Source organism: Hypanus sabinus, chromosome 27 (genome assembly GCF_030144855.1).
Source record: "Hypanus sabinus isolate sHypSab1 chromosome 27, sHypSab1.hap1, whole genome shotgun sequence".
In the NCBI taxonomy this organism is placed as follows: Eukaryota; Metazoa; Chordata; class Chondrichthyes; order Myliobatiformes; family Dasyatidae; genus Hypanus; species Hypanus sabinus.
Window position 1 is genome coordinate 17,978,506 of NC_082732.1, and position 14,775 is coordinate 17,993,280.

A 14,775-nucleotide genomic window follows, 5' to 3' on the forward strand; every position below is an offset into this window, starting at 1 on the left:
GGCATCGGCCACCGCTGCAGTGGCCATACGAGGGGCCGTTTATGGTGCTCCGGAACAACGAGTCCACGCTCGTGCTGGACGTTGGGGGGAAAGAGGAGGTTTTCACGGTGGACTGCCTCAAACCGGCCCATGTGGACCTGGCACAACCGGCCGAGTTTCCGGCACCTCGGTGCAGAGGCCGACCTCCCAAGCAGGTTCCGGCCCAGACTGTGGACATTGGGGGGTGTCTCGCCGGTTCTGGGGGGCGGGGGGGGTTATGTGGCGACCCATTTCCTGGCACATCCGAACCGGCTCACAATTAGATAGTCTACGGGGGTTTGCGAGCACAGAGCTTTGGAGCCTCTGCGCCACGGGGGGCAGGTTGAGGGAGGCTTAAAAGTGAGGCTGAGGATTTCGAATAAAGTTTTTTCCTTCGACTACAGTTACCGACTCCGTGTCGTAATTTTAGCGCTGCATGTAGCACACCGCTACAGTATTGTCTGCACTGTTGAAACTATATGTTAACTATAACTAGATGTAACTGTGTGGTTTTGTGCAGGTCTTGTAGCTTTAGGTTTGTCTGATGGGTTTGTAGTTCCTTTCCGGGGAACGCACTAAGACGGTAGCGCGATATCGATACACAGCAGCCTCTCCAGACTCTGGATTGGGGATTACCAAACGTTATGTGGTTTTTCTTGTGTGGTCTGTTTTGTGCTTTTTGGTGATATCATTCCGGAGAACGTTGTCTCATTTTTTAAGTGCATTGTATTTGTGGTTTATAAATGAGAATAAACTGAATCTGAATCTGTTATCATGTGTTGTGCGTACCACTGTGGTTTACACCCTGTTTCAGAGAAACATCTCATTTCTATATACATTATATATGATATCTGCATGTACGTAATCAAATGACAATCAACTTCACTTGACTTGACTCTGTCTCTGGAACGTTATGGATGAAACTGACCATCTAATGAAGGATCTAGTGGCAATGGAGAGAACGCAGTGAAGGCTCACCAATTTGATTCCTGGAGTAACAGTATTGTCATTGCTATTGGTATTGATTTATTATTGGCACACATACCAAGATACTTCTTGTATCCAGATTATGTCATACATAATTACATTGAGGGAATGCATTCCAGATCGGAAGTGCAAAGCTATGAAAACTCACTTATCAACTGAATCCTTTGCTGTTTAGCTTAAGCTGATGTTCACTGTTAATTGACCCACTCTACTTGTTCCATCATTTTTTATTTGCTTTTATTTATTTCTTTAGAGATACAGCGTGGAACAGGCCCTCCCAGCCTAACGAGCTGCAGCGCCCAGCGACCCACCGATTTAACCCTAGCTTAATCACAGGACAATTTACAATGACCAATTAATCTACTAAATGGTAGATCTTTGGACTGTGGGAGGAAACTGGAGCTCCTGGAGGAAACCCACGCACTCACAGGGAGATCGTACAAACTCCTCACCGATGGTACCCCGTGCTCCATTAGCATCATGCTAACTGCTATGGTACTATGGCACCCAATGTTATTGAAGTGCTTTGTTAAATTTCTTAATTCACTTGTGGTGACATGCTAGAAATGTCTAACCCCTTGATTTTGATGATGGGTAATTGAATTTGAGTAACTGCTAAGTGACTTAGATGGACCAAATTCCTGTTCTGCATGCTGGGTATATGTATATCACTTATTCTGCTTTAAGTGTTAAAGTGCATTGAAGGCATGAAGAGTGGAGATTTTCCAGCCAAGAGCCTGTAAGCAGACAGTAAGGCTCCAAAATCACCCATTAGACAAGTCAGCCTTTTCTCATAATTGAAAATGGATCAGCCTGTCTCCTTGGGGCATTGAAATGCCCTGAACAACAAAATTTTCCTCAGCTTGTTTTAAGGCCATAAAACCATAAGATGTATGAGCAGAGTTAGGTCATTTGGCCTGTCAAGTCTGCTCCACCATTTTGTCATAGCTGATCCATTTCCCTCTCAGCCCCAACCTCCTGCTTTCTCCCAATAATGCTTCATGCCCTGACCTATCAATCTCTACCTTAAATATACCCAGTGACTTGACCTCCACAGCTGCCTGTGGTAACAAGTTCCACAGATACACCACTCTCTGGCTATAGAAATTCCTCCACTTCTCCAATCAAAATGGACAGCCCTCCATTCTGAGGCTATTCCCTCTGGTCTTAGACTCCCCTACCACAGGAAACATCCTTTCCACGTCCACTCTATCGTGGCCTTTCAACAGTTGTTGGGGTTCAATGAGGCCACCTCTCATTATTCTGAATTCCAGTAGTAGAGGCCCAGAGCCTTCAATCACTCTTCATATGACAAGCCTTTTCATCGCCGAATCATTTTCATGATCCTCCTTTGAACCCTCTCCAATGTCAATACATCTTCTCTTAGATAAGCGGCTCAGAATTGCTTACAATACTCCAAGTGAGGCTTCATAAGAGCCTTATAAAGCCTCAACAGTTCATCTTTGCTTTCATATGCTAATCATCTCAAAATGAATTCTAACATCCCATTTGCCTCCCTCATCACTGACTCAATCTGCAAATTAACTTTTAGGAAATCCAGGATGAGGACTCCTAAGTTCCTTTGCACCTTATATTTTTGAATTTTCTCTCCATTTATAAAATAGTCTATGCTATTAGTTAAAGTGCATGACTACATGCTTCTCAACACTGTATTCTAGCTGCCACTTCTCTGCCCATTCTCCTGATCTATCTAAGTCATTCTGTAGCCTCTCTGCTTCAGCAATACTACCTGCCCCTCTACCTATCTTCATATAGTCCACAAACTTGGCCACAAAGCCACCAATTCTGTCATCCAAGTTAATGAAATATAACGTAAAAAGAAGTAGTCCCAACACAGACCCCTGCGGAACACCACTAGTCACCAGCAGCCTCCCTTTATGCCCATTCTTTGCATCCTGCCAATCAGTCAATGCTGTAGACATGCGAGCATCTTTCCTATAATACCATGGCTCTTGTTAAGCAATCTCATGCGTGGCACCTTGTCAAATGCCTTCTGAAAAACCAAGTACACAGCAACAACCAATTCTCCTTTGTCTATCTTGCTTGTTATTTCTGCAAAGAATTCCAATAGGTTGGCCAAGCAAGATTTTCCTCTAAGGAAATCATGCTGACTTTGATCTATTTTATCATGCGCCTCCAAGTTCCCTGAAACCACATTCTTAACAATCAACTCATACATCTTCCCAACAACTGAGGTCGGACCAACTAGCCTATAATGTCCTTTCTTCTGCCTCTCTCCCTTCTCGATGAGTGGAGTGACATTTGCAATTTTCCAATCCTCCAGAACAACACTAAAATCTATTGATTTTTGAAAGATTATTATAACGCCTCTACAATCTCTTCCACTACCTCTTTCAGAACCCTGGGATGTACACCATTTGGTCCAGGTGATTTACCTACCTTCAGACTGTTTCGTTTCCCAAGCACCTTCTTCCTAGTAATGGCAACTTCGCTCACTTCTGCCCTTTGACACTGTCAATATCTGGCATACTGCTAATGTCTACCACAGTGAAGATTGATGCAAAATACTTATTCAGTTTGTCAGTCATTTCCTTGTCCCCCATCACTATGTCTCCAGCATCAGTTCCCAGTGGTCCAATATCTACACTTGCCTCTCTTTTATTCTTTATATATCTGAAGAAACTTTTGGTATATTCTTTAATATTATTGGCTAGCTTACCTCTGTATCCACTTTTTCTTTATTTATGATTTTTTAGCTGTATTTTGTTGGATTTTAAAAACATCCCAATCCTCTAACTTCCTACTAATCTTTATTATATGCCCTCACTTTGGCTTTTATGCTGGCTTTAGCTTCCCCAGTCAGCCATGGTTGTGTCATCTTGTGTTTAGAACAGTATTTCTTCTTTGGGATATGTTTATCCTATACCTTCTGAATTGCTCCCACAAACACTAGCCATTGCTGTTCTGCCATCTACTTGCTTATATCCCCTTCCAATCACCTTTGACCAGCTCCTCTCTCATGTCTCTGTAGTTCCCTTTACTCAATTGTAATACTGATACATCTGACTTTAGCATCTCCTTCTCAAATTGCAGGATGAATCCTATCATATTATGATCACTGGTGTCCTAGGAGTTTCTTTTCCTTGATGAAGCCAAACTCAGGTTGGAGGAGCAACACTTCATATACCGTTTGAGTAGTCTCCAGCCCCTCGGCATGAACATTTAATACTCCAACTTCCAGTAATTCCCTCCCCCTCCCTTCCCCCATCCCAGTGTCACTCTGCCTCTTCCTCCAGCTGCCTATCACCTCCTTCATGGTTCCGCCTCCTTCTACTACCCATAGTGATTTCCCCTTACATTCCTTCTTCACCTTTCCTGCCTATCCCCTCCCTGCTCCCCCTCCAACATCCCTTGATCTTTCCCCTTTTCACCTGACACCTACCAGCCTTCTCCTTCCCACCCACCCCCACCTTCTTTATAGGGCCCCTGCACCCTCCCCCTTCAGTCCTGATGAAGGGTCCCGTCCTGAAACATTAACTTTTCATCTCCATGGATGCTGCCCGACCTGCTGAGTTGCTCCAGCGTGTTGTGTGTGTTGCTTTGACCCCAACATCTGCAGTGTATTTTGCCTTTACCTTGAGCTCTCTAATCAATTCTGGTTCATTGCACAACACTCAATCCAGAATAGCTGATCCACTAATGGGATCAACCACAAGCTGCTCTAAAAAGTCATCTTGTAGGCTTTCTACAAATACCCCCTCTTGGAATTCAACACTAACCTGATTTTCCCTATCTACCTGCATATTGAAATCATCCATGACTTGCCCAACATTGCCCTTTTGACATGGATTTTCTATCTCGTGTTGTAACATCTGTGCTACTGTTTGGAGACCGGTATACATCTCCCTTCGGGGATTTTTTTTTCCTTTGCAGTTTCTTAACTCACCCACAATGATTCTATACTTTCTGATTCAATGTCACCTCCTTCGAAGGATTTGATTTTATTTTTTACCAACAGAGTCCTTCTGCCTCTCTCTGTTGGAATTCAAGCACGGAGATTATTCTCTTGAAGATTGTCTCTGTTTTCAGCAGGATGAATGAAAAAGAACCCTTTATTAAAAAATAATATAAACCCACTACTACCAACAACTTTTGATTAAAACTTCTTTAGCCAGAGGGTGGTGAATCTATGAAATTCTTTGCCATAGAGAGCTGTGGAGGCCAAGTCATTGGGTCTATTTAAGGCAGAGATTGATAGGTTCTTGATTGGACATGGTATCAAAGGTTATGGGGAGAATGGATCTGAGAGGGTTAATAAATCAGCCATGATGGAATGGTGGAGCAGACTTGATGGATCGAATAGTGCAATTCAGCTCCTATTAGAAATTAGGTCTCATTAGAAATGTCAATTTATTTAAGTAAGTAGTGTTCTTGCTACAGAATCAAGTCATGGGGTTTAGATCACACGCCTGGAATTAAATCGCTAACTAGTAGATAGAGTCCCTGCCTCAAAGCACCAGAGACCTCGGTTCAATCCTAGCCTCAGGTTTTGACTGAGTGGAATCTGCATGTTTACCTTGGGACTGTGTGGGTTTCCTCCAAGTGCCCTGGTGTCCTCCCGCTTCCCAAAATGGTCTGGGTTGCTGGCTAATTGGCCACTGTCAATTGTTCAATGTGTGTAAGCAATAGGTAGAAAATGGGAGCCGTTGATAGGAGTGTGGGAGAAGAGGATAAGATGATTAGTGTAGCATAATGCTCTGTAATTGGGTGCTTGATGGCCAACATGAATGTGGTGGGCCAGAAACCTGTTTCATTGAAGTATGGTTCTGTGACTCTCCCTGCTTTATTTATCTAGATATTCAGTAAATAATACCACCACACCACTTGCAGGGGAACACGGAGCTTGACTAATATCTTGGCCTTCTTTCAACCTTCAACCTACAACCCCAGACAGGATCCTCATTCACTTCATTCACTGTTTAAGGAAAAGTTGTGCTCACAATTTTTCTAATGTATTCAACTACACAAATAAAAGGATTTCATGTTGTGAATGCAAGGTATTTCTTTTCTAATTGCTGCAGGTGAATGACTTAACGGCTGGTGTAAAGAATAAAGTTCAAAGGTTTAAGCAACTGCACTTTATGTTCGCAAACATTGTTCCTGTATGTTTATTTTCAATACAAGGCTTGTCATCATTGAAAATAACTACCTCAATTCTTAGGGTAGAACTAGATTTAGCATTGTCTTTACATTTGTCACTGTTATTGAAATTCTTCCCTGCCTTTTGTTGACACAGGTGTTTAACCATTCATTCAAACTGTACCAAATGTAAAAGTGGGGAATGTGCTCAGAGCATTGATCCTATTTTTTTGTGCTATCTTCTTGGTTTATGAAATTATCTCTACCCTTCAACATGGAACTAGCTTTTGTGAGAATATTTTGTGCTGCTGATGAAATAAGCAACAACGCTACCAAATTGTAATTACATGCCAATAATCTGCTCACCAATGTTCAGTTTAGTTGTGGAGAACATTATCAGGGCACAGTTAGGAGCAGGTGGTTGAAGGAGAAGGGATCAAATCAGATAAGTGGTATTATATGCGTAGAAGATTAATATCTGCAGTGACTGGTTGCTGTGAGCAACCTGTTATTGTTGCTGTAGTTCCTCATTAAAACGTGATCGATGTAGAACATAATTTTTTGTTTGTCTACACATGAGCAGTCAAAGCCACAGTTGCCTTAGCATGAGTACTCAAATAGCCCTTTAATAAATGTCTTCCCTAGCCCCTTTCACTCCTATACTTTCAAAATAGGGAGATAAGAGAAGATTAGTACTGACGACAGGACAAACATTGACAACAGAACACAAACATATGGGTACAAAATGATAAAAGACAAGTTCTGGAAGGTTGTTGTGGGTGGCAGACTGGTGCAGCTGGTTAGAACTTCTACCTCACAATGTCAAAGACCTGGGTTCAATTCTTAGCTCGGGTGTCCTCTGTGTGGAATCTGCACATTCTCCCTGTGACCCCCTTGAGTGCTCCAGTTTCCTTCTGTGTCCCAAGGTTGTGGAAGATAACATACAAAAGGTGCTGGAGGTAGAATCTAGGGAAATGAATAAACAGTTTATGTTTTAGGCTGAAAGTCTTCTTCAGGACTGAGAAGGAAAGGGGAAGAGGGAAGAGATTAGCTGGAAGGCGATAGGTGAAGCCAGGGGGGTGGGAAAAGTTAAGGGCTGGAGAAGAAACAATCTGATAGGAGAGGAGAGGGGACAATGGCAGAAAGGGAAGGAGGAGGGGACATAAGCAGGTGAGGTAAAAGGTCAGAGTGGGGAATAGAGAGGGGGGATTTTTTTCATGCTAGATAATAGGTTAATCGGTTTCTTTACAGTGTGCATAATTGAGAGGTTGAATCTGGGACGAATTGGTGGAGGTGTGGGAAGAATCGGTTACGGGAAAATTAATGGGGAAATAGGACTGCTTGGAGAGATAGCAGAGACTTGATGGGCTGAAATGGTCTCCCTGTGTGCCCTAAGGCGATACTAAAACCTTTCGGTCAGGTACCAGAGGCAAACATTGAAGTAACATTCAAATGCAGAGTTGTGTACACAGTTGATCAGATCAGAGATACCAGCCTCCCCTCCTTAGACTTTGTGTATACTTCCCTGCCTTAGTAAAGCAACTCCTATTCTGCTGTTATAAGATTACTGAATGGTTCCCAGGTACAATGGATGGACTCTTGACTTCACTATCCACCTTGCTATGATCTTGCACCTTATTGTCTAACTGCACTTCTGTAGCTGTTACACTTTGTTCTGCATCTTATTATAGTTTTAACTCGCACTGTTTTAATGCACAGTATGACGCATAGGAGCAGGATCGGGCCATTCGGCCCATCAAGTCTGCCCTACTCTTCCACCATGGCTGATTTATTATCTCTCTCAACTTATTCTCTTGCTTTCTCCCCATAACCTTTGATGCCCCAACTAATCAAGACCCTAACAACCTCTGCTTTAATGACAAGCCTACAAAGCATGATTTGATCTGTGTGCAAGACCAGCTTTTTACTTTACTACAGTACATGTGACAATAATAAACCAATTCCTATCCCATTTCCAGAAATCATTTGGATCGGGTAACAGGAAAAAAATTAAAAACACAGGATAAGATGCATTACAGGTTTTGTGTGGCGAATGAGTTCTTTTTACAGGATAATTAGAACATAACCAAGACTATGGCAACCAACCATTCTTGTAATGTAGACATGGGCCATCTGGCCCATTGAGCCTGCTCCACCATTCATTAAGATCTTGGCTGATCTGACCATGGACTCATCTCCACGTGGAAAAAGTCCTGTCCAGTAAATGAACCTTGATGAATTTTAGGGTTCACACAGTTTCTTGAACATGTGGAGAAAGCCTGTGGATGATAGATACCAGGAGCCAGAATGGCTCTGAGGCTAATACCTTGGCAGCTCAGGTAGTGATCGCTGCTGAGATTGCTCTGCTGCCGGAGAGGGGAGACTGTATTTTGATCACCGATGAGATCACTCTGCTGTGGAGAGGGGAGGCTGCCTTTTGATCACTGGTGAGATCGCTCTACTACAGAGAGGAGAAAATGTCTTTTGATCCCTGGTGGAATTGCTCACTGCCAGAAGGGGGAAAGTCAGCCACCGCACTCAGAGAATGTTTCCCAGGTTTTCAGCATCTTGGATATGAACTTGACTATTTTTTCAGTCTTATAGATTTCCATTATTTTTTTACCCAATCTTACTCATTTTTTTTGTGTGCAGGGGAGCGGGATCTAGGGGTTGATGTGCCTGTTCCATTTTTGTTCATTTTTTTGTGCGGGGAGGAGGGATTTGGGGAATGTATACTATGAGAATTAATGAACCGTTGAACCTTTTGAACCAAGTGACCTCTCCACTCCTCCTTATCTCTGCTATCCAACATCATTGACCTTGGTTTCTCAGTTGTAAAAGGTCACTAGTGTCAATGAAACCCAGTGTAACTTCGAGCAGCTGCTAAAGAGTCAGGGACCACCTGCCTCTCTCCCATATATGGTACTGTCCTTTCTCCTTTAAAGTTAGTTTGACACCTAGATTAATAAGCTGTCAGATAAGAAGACAACAGGTTCTCTATAAATTCTGCTGCAGTCAGCTTCGTGCATCAGTGGTAGAGAGATGATCTCGCTTGTGGTTGCTGCGTTCCTCCTGGCTGGTGGTAAGATAACTCAAAGTTGGTTACTTTTCTTGCCTTGCTTGTTCTCTTCACCTCCAAGTATTGACTCTTTCTTGGGAAATATTTGACCTGGAGACCTTTCCAAGCAGGATATAAATTCAGGATGTGCTTCCCAGCAGACTCTTCAATGGAAGGGGAAACTCAACAATGAAAATGCAAATAATAACTTCAGTTATGGGAAATCCGAATTAGAAATCAGAAATGTTGGAATTCAGAGTTCAGGATGCATCTTCGTACATGGTCATAAATCTCAGTGAGTGGAACCCAGAACCAAGCTAGGGATGGGGACACCACATGACAAGTGTTGCCTTGACTTTTAAAACAGAAGTGTTTTCCAACTTTCACATCCTGAGATGAGAAATAATGGAGAAGTTGCCCCTATCCCGAGGAAACAGACTTTGAATGTCAGATTGCACAGCTTCGGTGTTCAGCAAGTTTATAAATTAGTTTGAAAAGAATAGTGAAGTTGACAGTGTGATTCAATGTGGCAGCACATAGTTCTGCTGTCTCACCTGGATTCAATTCCAATCTCCAGTGACACAGCAGGACATGGCCCCAGGAGTGAGGAAAGACTGGAGATTTAGCTGATTTAAGCACCAGGCCAGTTTGAAAAGGTCAGAGGCAAGGGATGGGCCAATGTTCAGCTTACTACTCCGTGAGGCTTACTCATCTCTGCTGAACTGAGACTGTGGACCAATTTTTGTGAATTTCAGTTCCAAATGTTACCTGTTTACATTTATTGTTTGTGCAAGTTGTTTTTTCTCCCCTGCACATTGAGTGGTTGGTGCCCTTTTCTAATGGGCTCGATTGGGTTTCTTTGTTTTATGGCTGCCTGTAAGGAGATAAATCTCAAGGTCATATAGAGTATATATAATTTGATAATAACTGTAATTTGAACTTTTTAACCCTCATGCAGGTGGGTGGTGGAGATTTCAGCTTGGAGTTGATGGCAAGTGAGAGAGAGTAGGTAATGGGAAGCAGTTGGAACAATGGATTGATGTGATTTCTCTGTATAAGCTCAGTTGGCCAAGTTACATCCTTCTGTGTCAAAAGGAGAGATGACATTTTTAAGCACAACTTGTTTGCTCTCACAGTTGTTTAGTCACTTTGAGGAAATGAAGCTGTCAGAGAGACGCTCTGTATTGCCATGTCCGGGTACTGCTCAGAGTGTGGAGAAGGTGTAGCTTTCAGGCTGCATAGCAGCTCAATAACCCAGCTCATAGAGCTCTGGTGGCACCAACAATCCCAATTCAACCCCGACCTCCAGTACTCTAAGTGTAGAGTGTGCACGTTCTCCCTGTGCCCATTTTCTTTCATCTGGGTGCTCTGGTTTCCTCTGAAATCCCAGACTCTGCATTCGGTAGATTAGTTGTCAACTATAAGTCAGTTCTGGTGCTAGAACCTGTGAGAGGTTGATGGGAATTCAGGGCTGAATCAGCAAAACACACAAAATTCTGGAGGAACTGAACAAGTTAGGCAGAGGTAAATAACAGTCAACATTGCAGCACATAACCCTTCAACTGGACAGGATATGTACAGTATTCAATGGAATAAAGTATTTTGGAGCTAGTTAAATTTCCCTATACTATTCACCAAATCAACTCGGGTGAGAGTAGAAATAATATCAAATACTTCTGGCACTGGAATATTCGTTAGAAGCTAACAGCATCGTAAGATTATAGCTGTCTTTGTAGAAGCGTCTGTGGCAATACAGATGGAGATACACAAGAATTGACCTGTTGATTCCAGATCAAATGGTCAGCAGAGGGAATGTGGCTACAAATAACATCTTTGGAGGGGGATTCAATATTAATTTCTTGAATCAAAACAGTGTTTTGTAATGATTGGATACAGAACAATGCTGTGGTCTTGTCATGACTTAACAACTAAATGATAGTACAGTCGTCAAAAAACTCACCCATTAGATGTAACCATAGAATTAGCTACCTAGTGACCAAAGAAATGTTATAAGTATTATTGCACAGGTTGTGGTTTTAAGTCATCTCAGAACTCTATAGTGTGTGGCTTCTCCTTAAATTGTCAAATAAACTGAGAAACAATCTATCTGGGATTTAATCTAATTTATGTAGATACAGAAGGTGATTGAATTCCTAGAATATTTGGTGTATTTTCAGGGTTTACTAGAGCCACTCCAAGGGTAAAATAAATGTTCTGGTGAGTATTATTCATTTGTAAAGTCCTCCCTATTGAAGAATTCAAATAGAAGGATTATGCAAAAAAGCAAATTCTGGCAAAATTAGAATGTCTCAAATTCAAAGATGTAAGAGATTGAAGAAATATCTTCAGCCAATGAAGCAGAACTCGATTTATAGATGAACGAGTTTGATGAGGGAGATCTTTCACCTTTCTCATAAACTTCAAAGAGATGCATTCAGATAATAGAGGAATGGGTTAGAGGGGGCAGATCTTTCATCTCACTCATTAACATCAGAGACAGATTCAGATAATAGAGGAATGGGTTGGAGAGGGCAGATTTTTCACCTCTCTCATTAACATCAGACAGACACATTCAGATAATGGAGGAATGGGTTGGAGGGGGAAATCATTCACCTCTCACGTAAACATCAGAGAGAAGGATACAGGAGGAAAACAGGCATTGAAGGAATGGCTTGACCAATGATAATGGCCACCATATTGGGCAGTAAGAAGATTTGTCAGGAACATTAATAGAAACTCTCCAATATCCTTAAAGAAAAATAGGGGCATTCAGAGTTGGTATGTGCCTGGATTCTTCCACACTGATCATCACAGTAGCACAGATCAAACAGGACAACATTGTGTAGTGGTATGATTGGGATAGCTGTCAAATACCAAAAGAAGCCACAAGTTGGTCTGTCTTTGTAGTAACATCTATTCCAGTACAGATATACAGTAGGGAGAAGTTCATTGGCTCCAGGTAAACAGGCCCTACAAGATGAAAAAGATACAAAAGCTATGATACTTGCAGCGTAAGGGAAGTACTGAGGAGAGGCTTGTGCATGCAAATGGTCAGCAAAGGAATTGAGGCTACAGGTCTGTTGACGACAATTGGTTCTAGGCAGGATGTGATTTTGATTGAATCAAAATAATCCTTATTTTGGTTAGAAGCAGGAGCCTCAGCTCAAGTTCAAGATGTAATAACTAAATATCCATACAATGGTCAAGAAAATGTTCAGCTATGATGTGTGAGCTTCACATCAGCCCCAACTATGATTAGAGCCTAACAACCACTCTATGCATTGCAACTTTTATGGAACAGCGTATCGGGGTGATCTAATTAAAGCTGTTCAAATGTATCGATTTAATAAAGAGAACTCCAGTTTTGATTGATTCGTATGAATGTAGAGGGTGAATGTATGAAAAAATATTTAATCCAAAAGGTGGACTGAACTGCCATTTACCTTGCAGCCTCTGGATGTGGTGTTCCAGCCATTCCACCTCTGATGCACAGGATTGTGGGTGGTATGGAAGCTGTACCTCACAGTTGGCCTTGGCAGGTAAGACATCCAAATGCTTAAAGTTGTAGAGTCATGGAGTAGCGTGGAAGAGGCCCTTCAGCCCAACTTGTCAAGTGTGCCCACCAAGCTCATCCCAAAGAATAACTTTCCTCATACCTATTGTGATTTAATGACATACTCATCTTTAACTTGAAAACTTTCAACAACTGAATGAATAGGGATAGAGAATTCCAGGCTCATGATCCCTTGAGAAAAGAAATGGCCTCTCCTTTTAAACTCCCCAGTCAAGGCTTGGTATGCATCTTGCGAAGAACTTGTCAAGAATCTGTAAAGGTTTGGGGCATGGGCTTCAATGGACTTCAAGCATAAGACACCTCCTTCACCCATGAATCAGCCTTGTTGCCTTATCTTTAAGACAAGTATATGGGTCCCTTCGTAAACTGACCAAATAATACAGGTGTGTTTTCATCAAATGATGGGAATTGAGACTGTATAGCACCAGAAGGAGTCTGGAATATCCAAGTGATAGGACCTGCTCCTGCTGACTCCATTTTGTACGATGGAGATCCTGGGATTACTCCAGTAGAAGAATCGCAACATCTGGTAAAATGGCTAAAAAAAAATCCACAGAATCCATTCCTCTTGGCCGTTTGCCCCTAGACGTCAAAGAAGCCTATTTAAATTCTCCAGGCTTCAGCTTTTGTGGACAAACCTACCACACAGTTCATGCACACTAATTGCTCTCCTTGAACCTCTCTTCAACCTCACCTTTTGAACACGTCCCCAAGCTCTCTTTTCTCATCTCCCTCTGCCTCCTGGTATATCCCCTCCATTTACTAAGGAATAATAGTGACTTGAGAAATGCTGAATAGCTGGAAGTGAATATGGTGGATCTAACTGCAGAGTAGAATTTCAGTTGCAATCCTCTTGGAACGAGCCTGATGAAAGTCTGTTGACTGAAAACATTAACTCTATTTACTTTTACTAAGGTGCAGCCTGGCCTGCCGAGTGTTTTGAACATTAGTCCCCATCTTATTTGGTAGCCTGGTCCTCGTCTCTCGAATTCCTTCCTCAAATCTCTCCACTCCACTGGGTTTAATCTTTTATGCTCTATAGAAGTTCCTACTTCCACCCATTCTTGCTTGATATGGTTTTTAGTTTCATTCAGTATCCCTCCCTTGAATCACTTAGTAGCATTTCAGATAGTTGAGGGTGAAACACAAGTGTACACTGTCTAGAGGAGTTGTGGTTTGTGAGGGGATTTGATAGAGATATTTAAAGCCCTGCTGAAGACTGAAACAGCAAATTGTTCTCATTGGCCAAGTACTGATAACCAGAAAGAAGGTGATTGGCTAAAGAATCAATAATAAAATGAGGAATCTTTTTCCTTTTACACAGGGTTGGTTTAAAGGTTTTGCAACATGCTGCTTTAGGATTGTAATGTTCGAAAGGGAGCTCGAGAACTGTTCTAATTTGCAGGACTGGAGACAGATCCAATTGGGTTGCCCCTATGTAGGGGTGATAAGCATGTGATAAATTGAATGGTCCCTACCATTATTCAGTGATAGGGTAATTCTGTTGCTACCGCATAGAATTCAGTGCAAGCTTATAGAAGAGTAACACCACCATCTGGTGGCGGGTAAGGACCATTACAGGTAAGGAAATCAACGGTTTCCTACAGGGAAACATTTCTATCAATCAACGGGAAAGAGCTCAAACGTTAAATATTCCTTTATATCTTTCTGTAGCACTTGAATCATATTAATAAGCCAAATATATTTCCCATGTCAATATTTTATGAAAGGCTATATAAGTTTCTATTTCATTGTGGTATCTTTGGGAATACAACTATTGCCATTAAGTCAAGAATTCCAATATATTGACCAAAATCAGGACGACTTTAAAAGCCCCCTCAGCACAGTAGTAGAGTAATTAATTTAATCAATGAGTTTACAGGGACCTCAAGTTCATCCTGGGGTGTGGGGTTAAATCACACCAGCAGAATTTAAATTCAAGTAATTAAATATATCTGGAATTCAAAAAGAAACTAACATTGAATAGTGACCATGACACAACACCTACAGGATGATT

The 14,775-nt window shown here is 41.9% G+C and overlaps 1 protein-coding gene across 6 annotated transcripts in view; it reads left to right on the top strand.

Moving 5' to 3' along the window:
* Nucleotides 1–1,273: 1,273 nt before the first annotated feature.
* LOC132382021 (chymotrypsin-like elastase family member 2A) overlaps nt 1,274–14,775 on the top strand; it is a 36,479-nt gene continuing 22,977 nt past the window's right edge. For 2 of the 6 annotated variants that reach the window (XM_059951831.1, XM_059951832.1), the window contains exons 1-2: nt 9,169–9,208; nt 12,635–12,723. In XM_059951831.1, coding sequence (XP_059807814.1) covers nt 9,169–9,208; nt 12,635–12,723 — 129 coding nt within the window. Of the gene's footprint in view, nt 1,501–9,168; nt 9,209–9,704; nt 9,841–12,634; nt 12,724–14,252; nt 14,340–14,775 lie in introns of those variants that run through there. The other 4 variants (XM_059951834.1, XM_059951833.1, XM_059951835.1 and 1 more) reach the window with 4 other exon arrangements.